Consider the following 13,868-nt stretch of genomic DNA (forward strand, 5'->3'; position numbering starts at 1 on the left):
AAAGTGACTTTAGGCATATTTCAGGAGATATATAGGCACAGGTATGACTGTGTGGTGAAGAAGTTTGCATCCCAACCACATGGCTTTGGGTTCAGTTCCCCTGCACAAGTATTTTTATTATAGTCCTGGGCAGACCAAAGATTTGTGAATGGATCTGGTATATAGAAACTGAAAGAAGCTCGTGTGTGTGTGTGTGTGTTCTTGTCATGACATATGCAATGGTTGTAAATGATTATTATTAATTTCCAATATTCTGCAAAAATATGTCTGGCCAGGTGCAGATGTCACCTTGCTTGGAAACAGTCGAGTGTTGGCAACAGGGAGGGCAACTGGCAGTAGAAAAATCTGCCTCGATAAACTCCTTCAGACCCATGCAAGTAAGGAAAAATAGACGTTTGAATGATGATGATGATGATGATGATGACGCCAATGATGATGGCTATGATGATGATGATGATGATGATGACGCCAATGATGATGGCTATGATGATGATGATGATGATGATGGTAGAGAGACTTCATTTTGAAATGTTTATGGTTTTCTAAATTTTTATGAATCATTTGGATTAAATATGAGTCTTGCAAAGAGTAGCAACAGCTTTGTGTCACATTTCAATTAGCACTCTGTAACCTGTGTTTACAACAGACAAACTTTATGTATTTCGTTTCATCCTACTTTTAAGCTATCAAATGTTAAATACAAATATAATCAAACTAAAAGTGAGTAAAGAGGAGGTAGGCCTAAAAATTTAGCTCTAATAAATTATTTCTAGACATAACAGAATGGCTCCCATTTCATCTGAAGTCAAGACAGAGCTGGGTTGCTGGATAATTACTTCTGCTAAAGAGTGAAAAAGAGTGGATCATTTAATCTGAAGGAAACAAGAAAAACTAGCAGAAGCAACTATTATCAGAGTAATATTTTCTTCTTTGAAATTGGTAAGCCATTAGTGATTGTTGAAAATTTTTCTCAACTACATAAGTTGTTTATATCATATGAAGATACTGTTTATATTATATTAATATCTTTACTTCCTAGGTCTCTTGGATGAAAGCCTTACTGTTTTGGCCATGCTGGAGTATCTTTAACAAACATTTTCTTAGGAGAGCAAAAAAATTGATTCAAAAGAAATTTTATAATCTAAATGTTTTTTTTCACCTTTCTTCAGTAATTTGTGAGTTTTTGAACTTCACTTTCATTTTTCTGTAAAATGTATGATCAAATTTAGTCTCAGGGTCTTAGTTTACAATTAATAGCCACATTATACATTTTTTATTTCTATTTTCACACCTAAATTTACGATTTTACCTTATATTTTGACTTGTTATTTATAATCAAAACTAAGATGAAGAAAATCTAGTAAATGTCATTATCTAAATATGTTAGCAATAAAGATTTAATTCCTGTATCTAGCTTCTGGAAAACTTCTTGTAATAAAACACATACACAAATCCTACATCGTCATTTAACATTCACTTTTCTGAGCTTCGATGGGTCAGATATAATTTGTTAAGGCAGATTTTCTATGGCCAGATGCCCTTCCTGCCATTAACCTTCACCTACTCCCAACAAAAGTGAAACTTACTGTAGCCAGACATGTTTTTCAAAGAAAAGTGGAAGTGAACAGCATCACCTGTCTGATGGTGATGCTTGTTTACAACAATTATGGTGTCAAAACAAGGTTACACATAAACATACACACATTTCTACCTACCTACCTACCTATCTATCTATATTATACTAAAGTTTGTTTTCTTGCCATTTGATTAAGATGATAAAGATTACAAATAAAATAGTCATTTTTCCCCATTTGAGAAAAAAAAAATCAAGTTGAAAATGTCAACACTTCAAGGAATCATCGAAGCTACTGTCATCCATCCTTTTTTCTTACCTTCTTTTTTCTTCCCTTTAATCATTTATACAACTTTTGGAGTACTGTGGACTTGAAAGATAGAAATTCTCCCAATATTTTTATGAGATATTTTTGAATTACAGGTACTTGATTACTATTTCATTCAAAATAGAATATTGATCTTTATCATCTTAATCAAATGGCAGAAACAAAGAGACTATCTCTTTATAGATGAAGATCAGTTACATTGGGAGGAGTTGAATTTCATAAGAATGGAAAAACAAACAACAAATGGTTTGTACCTTATAATGAAACTCTTTTAAGAGCATTCAAATGCCACTGCAACGTTGAAATTGTTGCCTCAGGTCAATTAAGTATATCATCAAGTACATGCTGAAAGAAAATGACCAAGCTGCTGTTCAAATAAACAATGATAACGAAATTAGTCAAAATCTAATGTGTAGATAAATTGGACTATCTGAAGCAGTTGCATTCGTTTTAGGATTTTCAATTCATGAAAGAGCACCTGCAATAGTGAGACTACAAGTCTGCATGGCCAGATTAAATGCTAAAGGGTTAAGACTGTTCCAGCTGAAACCTTCATGGGGAAAACTTGTGGAACCAGAAGAGGCATAACTTGGAAAAGTAGACAAACTCCCCCAAGTGCAAAACAAGTGGATGAAGACTTCTGATCTCAAGAGCTAAAGTTATGGAAGAGAAAAATGCCAGACAGATGGGCTAAGAAGATTCTGGTCAAGCAATACCTGGACTGACAGCAGTCTGGTGCAGTCTTGTCACTTGATCATGCATGTCGCATTTTACATGTACTGCAGAGGACATCTTTGAGATCATGGAGCATGGGCCACTTCCTGGACAGTCAGGATCCACCCTAAATGTTACTAGCTTTTTTTCATTGATTTTTTCTCATTGAACCACACTGAAAAAAGAAAAGCTCGGAAACAAGGAGCAGCCAATGATGATCTGAGACATAGAAAGTTAGTATAAAGAAAGAGGTGAAACTGAAGAATAACTGCTGACCTTGTTGGAAGTGATGGCCATCTAATGGCATTAAATGAATATTTTATGCTTTTAAGATGGGACATCTTAAGAAATCTACAGCTCAGGAAACATTCAAATATGTTAAACATCATTAATAGTTAGTTACAACAAAGTTGATATTCTTTTCTCCTCTAGGCACAAAGCCCGAAATTTTGGAGGAGGGAGCCAGTCGATTAGATCGACCCCAGTAAACAATTGGTACTTAGTTTATCAACCCCAAAAGGACGAAAGGCAAAGCCGACCTCAGCGGAATTCGAACTCAAAATGTAGTGACAGGCGAAATACCGCTAAGCATTTCGTCCAGTATGCTAACGACTCTGCCAGCTCACCGCCTTACAACAAAGTTGATATCGTCAAGTCAATGAGAGAACCATTACAGAGTTCCTTAACATGCTACAAATAGCAGCCAAATTCCCCACAAATCATAACCTCTTGTCTTAAATAAAGGAAGCACACACAGGATAATGTAGTCTTCCATGCATAAAAAGGATGGATGGTCATAACTGGAATGTCATTGATCATATGTCTGCTTGATCATATCTGGAGGCGAAATAAACTAGTGTTGGTATTCTTAAACTTTATTCTTTTCATTATACATGACTATCTCGAAAATTCTGAGGAGGAAGCAAAACAGTCCTATGCTGGTTGGTTATTCAAAATATGGAGAAAAATAATAATGATGATGATGATGATGATGATCACAGCAAGGTTCAGCAACTCACCAACATTCTGTTCATCCATCGCCGAGCAACAATTGAATCCAGGCCACAGACCACAACATGAAATTCTGTAAAGAAAATGTGTAATAAATAAAGATTATATATATATATATATATATATATATATATATATATATATATAGGGGGAGAGAGAGAGATACATACATATTAGGTTGGAAGAATATACCTGTTACAGATCATATTGGTTTTATACATACTCACACATGCATACATATTTATACACAGACACAAACAAACAAACACACACACATACATATATATGTATGTATGTAAGTGCACATGCACAAGCAAGCATTCAACACACAGGCATACACAAAGAATTGGGGAAGGAGGGAAACATACAGAGAAAGGCTAAGGTTGCTTACTTAAGAAGAAACAAGTAGAAAAAAAAAGGAAATATAGAAGAGTGAGTGTGTTATCTGTTGAGAAAGAGAGAAAGAGAAAGAACAGCCATACGCAAAATTAGTTCTGGACCAATGCACAACTAATAACAAAGTTAGTAAAGGGATGATATTTGCTGGCAATGAGAGAAGGAGAAAGCGGTGGGGAGGGATGCGAGTGTGTTAGGAGAAATATTTAGGAATGAGCTGAGAGCTACTAAGAAAAAATAGGGTGAAGGAAGAAAAGGAAAGAGAAAGACAAAAAGATAGAGGGGAAGAGAGAGGGATTAGATATATACATTTGTGTGTATATGTATGTGTGTATATGTATGTGTGTGTATATGTATGTGTGTGTATATATATATAAATATAGATAGACAGACAGACAGACAGACAGACAGACAGACAGACAGACAGACAGACAGACAGACAGACAGACAGACAGAGACAGACAGACAGACAGACAGACAGACAGACAGACAGACAGACAGACAGACAGACAGACAGACAGACAGAGATAGGTAGATAGATAGATAGATATAAACAGACAGATAGACAGATAGAAAAAATGAAGTTGGGGCAATTCCAGCAATTTTGTAAATTTTAAAATTTATTGTTTGGAGTCTAAAAATATTAGAAAAAAATGAAATTTTTTTTCTCTAAATGAAACCAAAGAAAATATATTCATGCAGAGAGATATGATAAAGAAAATTCTAATTTCTTTGAGCTTCCAAGTTAGAGAAAGAAATCAATTTCTAAAGCTGACTAAGATAATAATCTTAATGAAAAACAAATTAATTAAACAATTTAATTATCTAATAATTAAGCTAAGTATTTCTTGCGAGCTACTTTCTTGCTGTTATACAATGAGCCTGCTAACAGAAAATGATCACAAAAATGCAAAGATTTCACCTCTACATAGAAATAAAACAATCCTAGCAAATGAGGAAGCCTCTATGCTCAGTCTGCTAGAAATAACAGCTAAATCTCTCCTAAATCACACCTTCTTGTTGAAAAAATGTAAAGACATATTGCAAAATGTAATCCTAGATATCCTAAGGAAAAGGTTGGGATGGTCACAGCTGGAATGCTTTTGATAATACACACACACACCCACATGTGTGCATGTGTGTGTGTGCTTAAAGAAGCCGAGTTTCGATAATTTTCTCTTCAACTCTATTTTTAGTGTTCTTGTTTCGCTTTTTGGTTTTTTATATTTCAAACTTTAATATTTTCATTCTTAAAAATATTTAAAAAAACAAAAAAAACAGAAAAAAACAATTAAGAAAGAAAATGTTTTTTTTGTAACAGTTTTAATAAAGCTAAACAATAAATTTAAAAAATAGTTAAACCATATAGGTAGCAGAGCGGCTGTATGGTAAGAAGTTTGCTTCTCAACCACATGGTTCTGGGTTCAGTCCCACTGCATGGCACTTTGGGCTGACCAAAGCCTTCTGACTGGATTTCATCATCATCATCATTTAATATCTGTTGTCCATGCTCGCATGGGTTGGACAGTTTGACCAGGGCTGGTAAGCTGGAAGGCTGCACCAGACTCAGTCTGATTTGGCATGGTTTTCTACGGCTGGATGCCCTTCCTAACACTAACCACTCTGAGAGTGTAATGGGTGCTTTTACATGCCATCGGCACAGGTGCCATTTGCATGACACCAGTTTCTGGTAGACAGAAATTGAAAGAAGCCCATCGTATATACATGTGTGTGTCTGTGCTTGTCCCCCGTCACCGCTTGACAACTGATGTTGGTGTGTTTATGTCCTTGTAACTTAGCAAAAGAGACCAATAAAACAAGCACCAGTCTTTAAAGATATAACTACAGGGGCTTGACTGAAATTCTGCAAAGTGGTGCCCCAGCATTGCCACAGCCTAATGACTGAAACAAGTAAAAAGTGAAAGATATAACAGAAATTAACCCAGGTAATAATAATTTTCCTCGAGTATGCAAATAAAGAAATGCCAAGACAACGCATATTATTTTTAAAAAAGAAGTCTTTGATGAACTTTGCTATATTCAGGTTGGCAAGAATAAGTAATGAAAGTTGGCAAGAATTACTAATGAAAGTTTAGAAATACATGGTGTGGCTATAAAGAACCAACCCTCCTTTTTTTTTTTTTTTTTTTGGAGTAAAGAGAAAATGCTGCCCATGAAATTACCATTAAGAAGAGAGGGCTAGCTAATTATCTGCTATGTGTTTGCTCAGTTTTATTAGTTGCATCTTCCCAAACTGTGACTGACTGACACACACACACACACACACACATTCCCTGACCAACAGAGAGACTTCTCACCACTCCCTAACACATGCCAGCAGTCTAGCAAGCTGAAGAACTTATTACAGACAGCTACAAAGAAAGAGGAACTAATAGAGGGGAGAGATCAGGGTAAGGATGGTGAAAAAGATATAGTGTGTTTATATTCTTTGCCTTCTCTTCTTTAGTTATTTACAAAGGAACTGTAACAAACGCACAAATACACACACGTGCATACATAAACATGCACGCACAAACAAATATACAAACATACATATGCATGCATGCATATATATACATGCAAACACACAAATTGCTTTTTAATAACATGAAATAGGTACAAACTTCAAGGGTTAAGTGAAAAGTTGATTGAAAACTATCTAGCATTTCAGAGAACATTCTGCTGCTTTCAGTGAATGCATTCCAACTAATTACACAACAGACTGAAGTAAAAGGAAAAAGAAGAGAAAAAAGAAAAGAAAAAAAAAGAGAAAAAAAGGTAAGAAGCTTCAAAGAAACAAGGCAAAAATCTTTAAATAGTACAACATATTAAATGTATTCTCAGTAAAAGAAGCGGGGGAAGAGGTGGGTGGGGATTAGCAATTTTCAATAAGCTTGTACTTACGTTGATAGAATGAATCTGGAAAGTCTTGGATCTTTGCAAAATGAGTAGCAATCATTAAGGAAAATATATGCTACCAATGGATTATAATAAATGTTATCAACACATCAGATTATGAAGATAATGTTATAAAGAAAAAGATATCTGTTTTTCACTATTACAACTGTGTATGTAATACATTATTACATTAGGGCTATCTTACAAGGAAAAAGAATTGTAACCAGTTCTAATAGAGCAGATATATATAAGCTGATCCTATTGAACTTGGATAAAGTTGCCTCAGGGATGATTTTAATGTAATGCTTTGCATATATTTTTTTTAAATACATTAACTATTTTGATACCAGCCCACCCAAAACTACTTCTGGTTCTATGATAAAAACAAATCTAATCTAAATTAAAACCTTTCATTAAAATTTCATGTTAATTGTTCCAAATACCAGCTTAATAAAGACAAAGAAATTTTTTATAAACTCTTCAGTTTTTTCAAATTTCATTTAAATAAAAACAGTGTTATTTCAAAAGATAATAAAAGAGTAAAGGTAATACAAATAAAAAGAAATGGCCATCAAAATTTTATCTTAATTTATGTTCCAAACCACTAACTCAATAACAAAGTAATTTTACCAAATTCTTCATTATTTTCAAATTTAATTAAAATGAAGGTAAAGTATTTCAATGAAAATATGGTGACAAAAGAGGTAAGGTAGGCCAAGAAGCAGTACATGTGTAATTGAATACAGCTAGATAAATCAGTTATAATGCTTATACAGATTTACCTTAATGTATTATTGAAAATACAACACACCATTTAGTGTGTAGCAATAATATCTGACAGAGTCCCAAAAAATGAACTCATTGCTAAGGAATCGGACCTGAATCACTGTGTCTAAACATAAAGCCAGAAACAGGATACTGTTAGAGATTGATGACATCAGCAAAGAAGTGACCAATCAAATCTCTGGTAAAAACACTATATCCAAATGCGAAGACAAGTAAGCAACATGATTACCATTCCCTCAATGATTGATGAAGTCAGCTAAGAACTGCTCATCATCATCATCACCATCATCATCATCAATAATTTAATCTTTTGGCACCTTTTCGTCACCTTTTCATCACTCTGACTACATATTCATTTTTTGTTTGTCACCAGAACAAAATATTTTTATCGTTATAATTGGTGATCCTGTCAAGAATGTTACATGGCCTTTAGTCCAAGAAGAAACAAGCACTTCAGCTTAACTTTTCAACTTCCAAGATTAAAACTCGCAAGTCACACACTCCAGCAACCAGAACAATGCTATTGTAAAATGGACACCATCGGCGGGTCAAATAAAGAGAAGAAAACTGAAAAATTACATGGTGTAGAATGTTCATAACCAACATGAAAGAGATCAATACCATATGACTGATTAGTAGAGAAAACTGCAACCAATAGAAACCAATGGCGTCAACTTACTGCTCAATGTGCTCAAGAGCACAAGAGGAGCTGATGCTGATACTAATATTTACTATTTACTTCTCTGCTATATATGCTGACATATAGCTGTGATAGTATAAGATGCACTAAAGGTTTTATAGATAGGCAGTTATCTTCCTTGCAAGACAACATTAACAGCATATGATAGGAAATGTGAGAGGATATAAATGGTGGTCTCCCAGATGCATGGGGGAGGAGAATCTGCTGTGAGGTTCCTTGTGCTACAGCAGAACTCAGACATCGATACATGATGTTCATTGTGGTGTCCCTTCTTCTATGGACAATATTACCCAGATAACAGTCTAATTGGTCACTATTCATTGATGTGAATCTACTTCTACCAGCTACGAAGGCATTCGGATAGCCAACACTAAACTGTAGGCTGAGTACAGTTCCCATGCAATAAACATCATGTGGTAACTACCGAATAAGTAATCTAACCACATGAAACAGGAATCATGCATGAGTTTCCACTCAAAACACCATCATATATATCAGACTAGAAGAAATCACTTAAAATAGCCATGGTTAAAATTATTACCTAATTAAACACATTGATTACTCTTTACTCTTTTAATTGTTTCAGTCATTTGACTGTGGCCATGCTGGAGCACCGCCTTTTAGTCGAGCTAATTGACCCCAGGACTTATTCTATCGGTCTCTTTAGCCGAACCGTTAAGTTACGGGGACGTAAACACACCAGCATCGGTTGTCAAGCGATGGTGAGGGGGGACAAACACAGACACACACACACATATATATATATATATATATATATATATATATATATATATATACACGATGGGCTTCTTTCAGTTTCTGTCTACCAAATCCACTCACAAGGCTTTGGTCGGCCTGAGGTTATAGCAGAAGACACTTGCCCAAGGTGCCACACAGTGGGACTGAACCCAGAACCATGTGGTCGGTAAGCAAGCTACTTACTACACAGCTACTCCTACACCTATAATAACTTTATTCTATTTTATAATAACTTTATTTTATAAACAAAAGATATGGCTTCACTTTACAGTTGGTAATTCTGGTGTTGATGAATTCTGCGGCTACTTCTGCTTTTGATTTGCCAACATCTTTAGGCCTGAAAGAGAAAACATACAAAGTAAGATTTCCTAGTATCATTGTTTTAATCGTGGTTTTAAATTAGCATTAAAAAGTAGTAAATTTTATTTTATCAAATGAAACCAGAATGGAAAAGCGAAAAGGGTGAAGGTATCTTCTTTTATCTTTCACTTTTTTCAGTCATTTGACATTGGACTGTGGTCATGCTGGAACATCACTTTGAAGGGTTTAGTGAAACAAACTGATCCCAGTACTAATATTTAAATTTAGTACCTACCCTAACAGTCTTTTGCCAAACCACTAAGTTACAGGAATGTAAACAAACCAACCCAGTTGTCAAGCAAGGTGGCAGGGGACACAAACACAAAGATGCGCACGCACACACACACACACACATACATACATAAAATGGCCTTCCACAGATTCCACATACCAAATTCCCTAACAAAGTTTTGATCAGCCTGGGGCTACAGGAGAAGACACTTCCCAAGGTGTTATGTATGCACTGGGACTGAACCCCCAACACCACAGTTGCAAAGTAAATATCTTAACCACATAGCCATTAGGATGGGCATCAACCGGGAAAACCATGCTAAAACAGACAGTGAAGCTTGGTGCAGTCTTCTGGTTTGCCAGCACCTGACAAACCGTCTCACCTATGCTAGCAAGGAAGAAGGTTGTTAGATGATGAGGATTGTTAATTTAACAAAACTGGAACATCATCATCATCATCATCATCATCATTTAACGTCCGCTTTCCATGCTAGCATGGGTTGGACAATTTGACTGAGGACTGGTGGACCAGAAGGCTACACCAGGCTCCAATCTGATCTGGCAGAGTTTCTACAGCTGGATGCCCTTCCTAATGCCAACCACTCCAAGAGTGTAGTGGGTGCTTTTACATGCCACCGGCATGAGGGCCAGTCAAGCGGTACTGGCAATGGCTACGCTCAAAAATGGTGTTTTTTACGTGCCACCTGCACAAGTGCCAGTAAGGCGGCGCTAGTAATGATCACACTCAAATGGTGCTATTTACGTGCCACTGGCACGGAAGCCAGACAGCTACTCTGTCAATGATCATGCTCGGACGGTGCTCAGATTACTGCAAAAGAAAAAGAGAAAACAAACGCACAACATGCATCACACACCTAAAGCTTCCGAAATCCCTGCATGCATGCACAAACACACACATGCAAACTGTCAATAATGAAACAAAATATGTCTCTTCATACATATATACACTTACAGCAGATGAGGGCTCTGACGGTAGAGTAGGAAGTGTTGTAGACAATCATCTGAGAAGACAGCAATTCATATACTGTAGCCTAGATTGTATTAGGTCTTAAATAGCTCAGTCCACCTAACTAAAAATAGGTTCCATAGGATAGGAACAACTCATTGCTGTAACCAACAGTAGCATTACAAGACTGACAAATAGCTTGATAGTTTGGAGTGATGAGTTTATCTGCTGGGGATATACCTTAGAGATGGATAGGCTGTCTTTTTATAAACATAAAGAGGTATGTATATATATATATATATATATATATATATATGTCTGGCTGTTGACAGTATACATGTGTGTGTGTGTGCATGGATGAATGCATACATAGATATGTATGGTTTTAAGAGTGTTTTCTGTTGCAGTATACTCCAATATTAATCTTGGTTCCCATTTCATCACATTAACAACTGCTTGACAGAAACCATGAAACTGGTAACGCTGATCTATCTGACCCACAGTAATTCATATATCATGTAGTGCTGCCAGATTGATTTACCTAGGATACATTACATAAAAGCGGAAGTTTTAACGGTGACTCAACAACCCAACGGGTTAAAAGACTCACCACATACGCACACATATATCAACATATAAACATCCTTTTTTCAGCTATAAAAAAGGCAGTCAAACTTTATTCCAACAGCCAGCTCACCTTACATGTTATAGAATACAAGAAGCTCAACCACTACAACTGATCCATCAACCAATAGAAAACACTTTACCCCAAACCTCATATATTCAGAGCTAATTTTTCAGTAAGCATCTCGTAATAAATAACTGTCTCTATTACCTTCCCTCTTTTTTCTGATTCATTGCTAGGCAATCTTTGAATCTCAAAGGCAGAGCTTAGAAATTCCTTGGAGATTTTAAATAAATTTATCTCCATTATTATCATCATCACTGTTTTAATGTCCACTTTTTCCATATTCGCATGGGTCATATGACACTTACTGAGGCAGGTTTTCTACAACCAGATGCTCTTCTTGTCAGCAATCCTTACCCATTTCCAAGTAATGGTAATATCCCACCCCTCTGTGTCCTTCAAACAACAACCAGTACAAGGGCTGCACAAGATTTTGTGGAAGATTACAGACAAATGACATCGTGTGTATGAACAGTGGCTTTGTTTTCAATGAGAGGGCAAATGTCAAAACAAGTTCATGTCCTCACATACACACACACATCATCCTCATCATCTTTTATGTGGCACCAGTCCTCAGTCAAACCGTCCAACCCATGCCAGCATGGAAAAGCGGACATTGAACAACGATGATGATGATATACGACAGGCTTCTTTCAGTTTTTGTCTACCAAATCCACTCATGAACCCAGAACCATGTGGTTGGGAAGCAAACTTCTTACCACCCAGCCACACCTGCATCAATATATGTCAAAAAATCTCACAATTCACATGGTGTGTGGTATATGCAGTACATTATATGAAAACCACTTTCAGGTTTTAGGGCAGATTTCTTAGTGCTAGATACATCTGATTGTAAATGTTTCATTGATTAACTATTTATAACACAAGTGTGAAATATTATGTGGTAATTAAACATTAAACAGTATTTCATTAGAATTAATTATCTTCTGAGATACTAATTAATTACCTATAAAAAAATTTTAAAATGATTAACATCTCATTAGTTCATCAATAACTTTTACACAATGGGAACAAAATATTTTCTTTGGGTAATTAAACTGGTTGGAAATTCTCAAGATGAAATGCTTTGAATAAGGAAGATGGAATAATAATAGTCTGTCTTTGACACTAAATAACCTTAAACCTGTGGGAAGATTTCATGATGAAAAGAAACAGCATTTTATCTATTTAATTTACAAGTATTTTATAGGCATAAATCTGGTCTTATTTAAGCAGTGTAAGTTATAACTTTAGAAGAGAAAACAAGAAAAACAAGTTTATTTTGGGAGGGAGGGGAATCCTTTCTACTATACACAGATGGCCTGAAATATTGGAAGAAAGGCTAGTTGATTACATTGACACAAATACGCAACTGGTACCTATTTTATTGACCCCCAAAATGGTGAAAGGCAAGGCTGACCTTATCAGAATTTGAACTACGAATGTAAAGATGGATAAAATATCACTAAGCATTTTATCTGGCAGCTCACTGCCTTAAAATATTGGTTTCAAATTTTGGCACAAGACCAGCAATTTCAGGGAAGTCGGTAAGTTGAATACACTGACCTCAGTGCTCAACTAGTGCTTACCTTATTGGCCCTGAAAGGATGAAAGGTAAAGGCTGTGCATACAAAAGCCTAATGCTGTGCAATTTTTTGCCTGTGACAAACGTGTGTACTGAATGTATGATAAGTATAACTATCAATTATTACACTATGAGGAGTTCAAATTCTGCTGAGGTTGATTTTGTCTTTCATCCTTTCAGGGTTAATAAATTGAGTACCGGGGGTGGATGTAACCAACTTCCTCATCCCTTACAATAGCTGGCCTTGAACCAAAATAAAAAAGGAATGAATATTCTTTTCTACTCTAGGCACAAGGTCTGAAATTTTGGGGGAGGGGGCCAGCCGGTTAGATTGACCCCAGTACGCAACTGGTACTTAATTTATCGACCCTGAAAGGATGAACGGCAAAGTCGGCCTCAGCGGAATTTGAACTCAGAACATAAAGACAGATGAAATACCACTAAGCATTTCGTCTGGTGTGCTAACGTTTCTTATTTCTTTACTGACCACAAGCAGCTACACACAGAGGGGACAAACAAGGACAGACAAACGGATTAAGTCGATTACATCAACCCCAGTGTGTAACTGGTACTCAATCTATCGACCCCGAAAGGATGAAAGGCAAAGTCGACCTCGGCGGAATTTGAACTCAGAACGTAACAGCAGACGAAATACCACTAAGTATTTCGCCCGGTGTGCTAACGTTTCTATCAGCTCACCACCTTGAAAGGACTGAATATTACATTATGAAAGGGTGACTTTGGAAATATACTCTTACCAGGCGCAGGAGTGGCTGTGTGGTAAGTAGCTTGTTTACCAACCACATGGTTCTGGGTTCAGTCACACTGCGTGGCACTCTGGGCAAGTGCCTTCTACTATAGCCTCGGGCCGA

At 36.2% G+C, this 13,868-nt stretch overlaps 1 protein-coding gene across 2 annotated transcripts in view; it reads right to left on the reverse strand.

Annotated features, from left to right (window-relative positions):
* The window catches only part of LOC106883626 (NEDD8-activating enzyme E1 catalytic subunit), a 78,608-nt gene that overhangs the window by 18,127 nt on the left and 46,613 nt on the right, over nucleotides 1–13,868 (reverse strand). For both annotated transcript variants that reach the window (XM_052966886.2, XM_014934724.3), the window contains exons 5-7: nucleotides 9,422–9,502; nucleotides 6,927–6,970; nucleotides 3,635–3,699 (exon numbers count right to left, since the gene is read on the reverse strand). In XM_052966886.2, the coding sequence (XP_052822846.1) occupies nucleotides 3,635–3,699; nucleotides 6,927–6,970; nucleotides 9,422–9,502 (190 nt within the window). The remainder of the gene's footprint in view (nucleotides 1–3,634; nucleotides 3,700–6,926; nucleotides 6,971–9,421; nucleotides 9,503–13,868) is intronic.

This window comes from Octopus bimaculoides, chromosome 4 (genome assembly GCF_046866305.1).
Source record: "Octopus bimaculoides isolate indiv1 chromosome 4, ASM4686630v1, whole genome shotgun sequence".
In the NCBI taxonomy this organism is placed as follows: domain Eukaryota; kingdom Metazoa; phylum Mollusca; class Cephalopoda; order Octopoda; family Octopodidae; genus Octopus; species Octopus bimaculoides.